The sequence below is a fragment of the Cervus elaphus genome, chromosome 22 (genome assembly GCF_910594005.1).
Source record: "Cervus elaphus chromosome 22, mCerEla1.1, whole genome shotgun sequence".
NCBI classification, from domain to species: domain Eukaryota; kingdom Metazoa; phylum Chordata; class Mammalia; order Artiodactyla; family Cervidae; genus Cervus; species Cervus elaphus.
Window position 1 is genome coordinate 48,303,093 of NC_057836.1, and position 6,770 is coordinate 48,309,862.

Consider the following 6,770-nt stretch of genomic DNA (forward strand, 5'->3'; position numbering starts at 1 on the left):
AAGTTACAAGGTTGAGTTTAGGGCAAGAAGACATAAAAACTGCTTCTTAAGAATGTTCTGGGAAATTCCCTGGTGGTCCCGTGGTTAGGACTGGGCGCTGTCACTGCCAAGGCCTGGGTTTGATTCCTGGTAGGAGGACTAAGATCTCAAATGCCACATATCTCAGCCAAAACAAAAATGTTCTGTGTTTCAAGTTGCCAACAGTAAGTCCCTTACAGCAAATGCACTTGGGCAACCCATCCTGTTTCCGTTTTTCCTGCCCTGCTCCTTCAGCAGCAGATACAGGGGAAAAGATGTACTAGAACTCGATGTTCTCACAAGTTTGTGTGGCTTTTAAATAATTACTTACTGAACTGAAAAAATTGTTTCTTTTTATTTTTGTTTCTTTCTGCTGATGTGCTTGTTTTTAAGCCTTCCATTCTTGAACTTGTTCCTTTTTGTTTTGTTTTGTTTCATTTTCAGATTCCGCCTTTCTTTGCCAGAGTCCAATCGCAGCAATATTGAGGTAAGAATCAGTGCTGTCCAAGTTCCCACCTAGGGAAAAATGAGAAATCTATATAGTAGCTGGAAAATTGTTTTCTTTGCCTGTGAGTGTAGGCTTTAAAATCCTTTATGTAGCAACACATCCACCAACCCCATTAACCATTAAGCAAGAGAGGAATTCCCTTGTATATATTCAAAAAGACTTTAAAAAGAATTCGAAAGATTGTTAAGACTGTAATGCTAGGGGAGGGAACATGTCATTTTTTGGATAAAATAATCCTCTAGAGTTTATGATTCAGACTACCAAAGGATGATGCTGTATATGAATTGTTAGGTATGGTTCAGTTTTCTCTTCAAAGGTTTTCTACCCATCTCCTAAAATTAAGTTAAGGCTGGTTGTGTAGTTGCCTCTTTGGAGGGGTCTAGCCTGGTGACCTCCTAATGGGAAGAGGTCATCCCAACATACAACTTGGAAACCCTCTGTCCCAAGCTTCACGAAGATCAACCGAATCACCAATTTATGTCTCTACACTGTCTCTACATGTCACTTATGTTATAGCGAAATGGTTCTCAGTTAGGGTCAATTTTCCCCTTCAGGAGCATTTAGCAATGTTTGTAGACATCTCTGAAAAAATGACAATGGTGTATATATGGAATTTTACATAATATTAACTTGTTTAATCCTGATAAAACCCCAAGGGATTAGTATTATTATCTTCACTTTATGGTTGAGGAAATTGAGGCACAGACAGGTTAAGGAACTTTCCCAGCATCACACAGTAAAGTGGTCAAAACAAGAGATACACCTAGGAAGTCTGCTTCAGAGCCATCCTTGCAAAGCTGCAAAGAGGTTCTTATTATTGCTAAGCATATAGGATGCTTAAAATATTCATTGGATGAAAAAAACATTCATTGAATGAACTAAAGTTCATCATAGTCCATTTGTTTTTAATACCTGAGTCTTCCCAGGAACGAGCAGTTTGCTAAAGTGAAAGTCGTTCAGTCGTGTCCAACTGTTTGTGACCCCATGAACTATACAGTCCATGGAATTCTCCAGGCCAGAATACTGGAGTGGGTAGTCTTTCCCTTCTCCACGGAATCTTCCCAACCCAGGGATTGAACCCAGGTCTCCCGGATTGCGGGTGGATTCTTTATGAGCTGAGCCACAATGGAAGCCCAAGAACACTGGAGTGGGTAGCCTATCCCTTCTCCAGTGGATCTTCCCAACCCAGGAATGGAACCCAGGTCTCCTGCATTGCAGGTGGATTCTTTACCAACTGAGCTATGGGGGAAGCATTTAGGTAAGATTATGCAACTACTCAGCTTATTAAAGATAAATTGCATGTTCTGGTGGTGCCATTAACTATAGAGCACAACATGGGGAAACCCCTGTGACTGGAGTCCCCAATGAATTAATTAAAAACCACTAACTAGGACATCTATTGGCTGCTCTGGATTGTCTTACTTGATACCTAAGCTGCCACGTTTGCTGCCACTCTGTGGTCCCTCTGCATTTGTTGTCACCGTGATCCAGTGTAGAGAGGGCAGAAATGCCAATCCTCAATGAGGAAAAAAGGTTAGAAACCCTGTGAAAATGGTTTTCCACAAAATAGCTTTCAGTGTCTGGAAACCTAGAATATGTCTATAGGGAGATGCTGATTATTGCTGCCCATTCCGATAGGGTCTGGGAGAGTACATGTCCAAACCAGGCATCGTACTTTCAAGATACCCTCATTTAACAACTGATTCAGTTTCCCCTTTCATTTTAGGTCTTGAGGTTTGAGAATATTCTGTCCTCCATTCTCCACTTTGGAGTCCTCCCACTAGCCAATGGTAAGAGAGTCTGGGGAAACAATGTAAACTTGGACACTGGTTATGTGTTGGGGATTGTCCCGGACTTTCCATCCTGAAGCTTGTACTTCTAATGTGTTATTATGAATGCAGGCCAGGGCCAGAGTTGACAGAGTTGATACCATCAACTATATGGCTTCGAAATTAGATATTCCAGCTTCAAGCCTTGTTAGCAACCTTACTTGCAAGCAAGAACCGCTAACTCTGGTTGAGCTAAGGAAATTAAAACCATTCTCCTTAAGCAGTCAAGAGTCTCCTTTGGGTCAGCCAGAAATGAGATGAAGCTCCTTTGAGGGTGTCTCTGTGGTTCTTATGCAAAGATCACCATTGGAATAGACAGAGTTTTAACGAATGACAATCCCAGACCTACGCTGCAATTGTTCACAAACAGTGGCATTTTGAGTGAGGCTTGGTTAAAATACATTTTGTATTGGAGATCAAAATATTCTCAGGACCCACTGATTAAGGTATTTTCAAAATACAAATTGGATGAGTTGCTATCTTTTTTTCTGCCATCCAGATACACATAGTTGCGAGTACATTTTTATTAAGCACAGATTAATTAACCATTCTTTCAGCAAAATGTTAGGGATATATCAGAGAGAATTAAAGACACAGAATCAGGAAGAGTGGAAGGATAAATTATCAGAAAGTTTTTTGTTAGTCTGTTACTAAAAAGTTTACCAAATCTTCCATGCCGGTGCCCAGTTATTTCACATCTTATTCTGTATTTTAGCAAAATTGCAGCAAGGATTTCCGCTACCAAACCCACACAAAATCTCACTCGTCAATTCAGACATTGAAGTTCTTGAGGTAAGAATTATCAATATTAATTGCCCCATTTCTTTTCATCATAGAATGTGCCTCTTCCTATTTTGCTTACTTTTTGTTTTATTTTCTTCTGCTTTGTTTTTTCCCAGCCCAAGGAATTTTATAAGCAAGATATTTAGCTCTTAAAGCTCATAATTAATCATGAAAAGCCCTTAAACTTGAGTTTAAAAATCACATCAGAAAAAAAAAAAACTGTCAGACCAAATCTGATTTGCCTCTGAAACCAAGTTTATTCACACCACAGTACAAGAAGATGCACTAGGGCACTTTATTTTATTTGTTCCACAAGATACACTGCAAGGCTGGGATTATGAATCCCATTTTATAGATGAGGAAAGGAAGACTCAGAGAGGTGAAGAGGTTTATGCAGCTGGAAAGGGCATATTCGAGACCAGATTGGCTCTCCTGATTCCCTTAGTGAGTAAACTTTGGCCTGAACCAAAGACACTCCTCTGGGTTCAGGGACCTGCTGTAAAGTGGTTTTCTGGTTAATCATTATTCACAAACTTCAGAACACCTTATTTCCTCCCTTCTGGGGCTTCTTGGTTTGGGGAGGTCGATGTAAGATTATGCCAGAATTCTCCCATCCTATATACCACTCTGCACCCCCTGCTCCCTCCCCATGTCCCCTTCTATAATCGCTTAAGTCGCACAAGGTGACAAGAATCCAAAATAGCCTGTTCCTCGGTCTGAGGCATTCACAAGGGGGCGGGGTTAGAGGAGGGGATGATACAGTAGGACCCGGTAAAGAAGCCCCGCCCCCTCACACCTCAGGCAGACTTAGACATCCTTTGGCTCCCCCAAGTTTGACATCGTCTTTGTTGTTGCATCCTTTTCAGGGTTTCCTTTTGATCTCCACCGACCTGAAGTATAAAACATCAAAGCAGCGGCCAGGTTTCCATGGTTGGGAAGGTCTGCACCTGATAAGTGGACAGTGGAGTGGGAAGCCAACCCCATGATTGCCTGTTTAGAGTCCACTCCAGGAAGCAAATGGCCCTTAATCCCACAGCTCCTATAAACCCAGAGCTGGAAGACAGTACACACTGGAATTGTAAAGCCCTTGTGGAACCCCGGGTTTTCTTTTTCAAGGCCTCAGGAATATAGAGGGAAGCAAACTGGATGAAAGGGTTATATCAGGATGTATGTGTGTCCCCACATGTGTGGAGGGGTAGATGTTAAAATGTGCATTCATGTTTGAGTGCATGTTGTGTGCTCCTGTGTCTATGAGATTCTGTGGCCAAGGACAAGGCATGTATTACTTCTAAGAAGGTCTGGGAGAAGGTCTCAAATACAGATTTGCATCAGTTGTCAGCGGAGATCCCTTCATCCTTTTCAGCTCTCTAGGGTTCCCTCCTCCCTGCATACTGGATTTTATGTTTTATATTTACTGCTACTGTCCCCTGTATTTAATTAAAATTGTTTTCTATCAAAGTCAATTTTGCCTTTTCATTTGCAAAGTTTCTTGTCCCTGATTTTTTTTTTTTTTTTGTAATAAAATAAGACAGGTAAGAAGAGAATGTAGTGTCCTTAAGGGTTTGTTTGTTTGTTTGTTTTTTCTCTCCCACGCTGCAAGGCCTTCTGGCTTGTGGGATCTTAGTTCCCTGATGAGGGATGGACCTCTTGAAATGCAGAATTCCAACCACTGGACCATCAGGAAATTCCCTAGTGTTTTTAATACTACCACAAACTGAGCTTGTACAGATTTCAAAACTTGATTTAAAAAGGGAATATGTTGTCTCTTAGATGTGTCTGGAGAGAAACAGTGATTGCAGGAAACTCTAAAAATTGTATCACTTTAAGTTTTAGGCTGTTTTCTCTCCCAAATTAAATGAAACGGCAATGCAGAGTACTGGATAAATCATAGATAGATCAATGTTGTTGGAGCAACAAATCAATGGGGTGAAATTGGGGCAGAAGAGGAGGAAAGGGGAACTAAATAGAATCCACACTTGTAGGAAATAGAATCAACACTTTGCTTTTGTGATGCTGACAATCCAGTGGGGGAATGGAAGACAGCTGTTTACTGGAGGGCTTACCCAGTGTTTAATCTTCACGGCCACTTGTGAAGAATTATGATCCCATTTTATAGAAAAGGAAACAAAAATTACTAAAAAGAGATTTTTTCATACAAAGCTAGTAAACAGCAACGGTAAATATTCAATCCAAGCCTTTCTGATTCCAACGTCGCTGTTCTTTACATGAGGTAGGATTGGAAATAGAAAACACTTAAGGCTCACTTATTACTGTGAAGAAGAGGAAGTGTGTATAAAAGCACGTTCATAGAGTACTTAGTCATCAGAGAAGACTAGGCTGGGAAGCCCTAGACATCCGTAACGACTGCCATTTATTCATCTTTGTACTGCTTATCTGACCTCAATAGATGTCCTCGTCAGTGTTGTTGGAATAAATGATAAACTGTCATGTTTTGTTCTTTGGAACGCTCTTTTCTGACAAAAGTATTTAATGTGTTCACAAATTCGTTTTGAAACATTACAAAATTTCCATTGTGGTATCTGTTTAAATGTTTCTCTTTCTCAGCTGCAGATATCTATTTCTCCCTTACTCAGTTCAGTTCAGTCTCTCAGTCATGTCCGACTCTTTGCAACTCCATGGACAGCAGCACGCCAGACTTCCCTGTCCATCACCAACTCCTGCAGCTTACTCAAACTTATGTCCATCCAGTCAGTGATGCCACCCAACCATCTCATCCTCTGTCGTCCCCTTCTCCTTCCACCTTCAATCATTCCAGCATCAGGATCTTTTCAAATGAGTCAGTTGGCATCAGGTGGCCAAAGTATTGGAGTTTCAGCTTCAGCATCAGTCCTTCCAATGAATATTCAGGACTGATATCCTTTAGGATGGACTGGTTGGATCTCCTTGCAGCCCAAGGGATTCTCAAGAGTCTTCTCCAACACCACAGTTCAAAAGCATCAATTCTTTGGGGCTCAGCTTTCTTTGTAGTCCAACTCTCACATCCATACATGGCTACTGGAAAAACCATAGCTTTGACTAGACAGATCTTTGCTGGCAAAGTAATGTCTCTGCTTTTGTGGGGTGTAAACTCCAAACTCAAAAGAATTGATGCTTTTGAACTGTGGTGTTGGGGAAGACTCTTGAGAGTCCCTTGGGCTGCTAGATGATCCAACCAGTCCATCCTAAAGGAAATCAGTCCTGAATATTCATTGGAAGGACTGATGCTGAAGCTCAAACTCCAATACTTTGGTCACCTGATGCGAAGAACTGACTCATTTGAAAAGACCTTTATGCTGGGAATGATAGAAGGCGGAAGGAGAAGGGGACGACAGAGGACGAGATGGTTGGATGGCATCACCGACAGGATGGACATAAGTTTGAGTAAGCTGCGGGAGTTCGTGATGGACAGGGAAGCCTGGCGTACTGCCGTCCATGGGGTCGCAAAGAGTCGGACACGACTGAGCGACTGAACAGAAGTGAAACTCCAAGCAGATGGATTCCTTAGAACAACTGGACCTGATCCAGATTAAGTGCGTTTTTCAGTGCGTTTTTCAGTGCTGAAAAGCACTTCCAAAAAGAAAGATAACTAGATCATACTAAAAACTACTGGATTTAGCTTAGCTTTAGCTGGA

The 6,770-nt window shown here is 41.5% G+C and overlaps 1 protein-coding gene across 2 annotated transcripts in view; it reads left to right on the top strand.

The window, feature by feature from the left end:
* The window catches only part of BPIFC (BPI fold containing family C), a 39,911-nt gene extending 35,313 nt beyond the window's left edge, over positions 1–4,598 (top strand). For both annotated transcript variants that reach the window (XM_043881681.1, XM_043881680.1), the window contains exons 14-17: positions 463–505; positions 2,253–2,316; positions 3,071–3,147; positions 4,005–4,598. In XM_043881681.1, the coding sequence (XP_043737616.1) occupies positions 463–505; positions 2,253–2,316; positions 3,071–3,147; positions 4,005–4,124 (304 nt within the window). In that variant the 3' untranslated portion in view covers positions 4,125–4,598. The remainder of the gene's footprint in view (positions 1–462; positions 506–2,252; positions 2,317–3,070; positions 3,148–4,004) is intronic.
* The last annotated feature ends 2,172 nt before the right edge of the window (positions 4,599–6,770 follow it).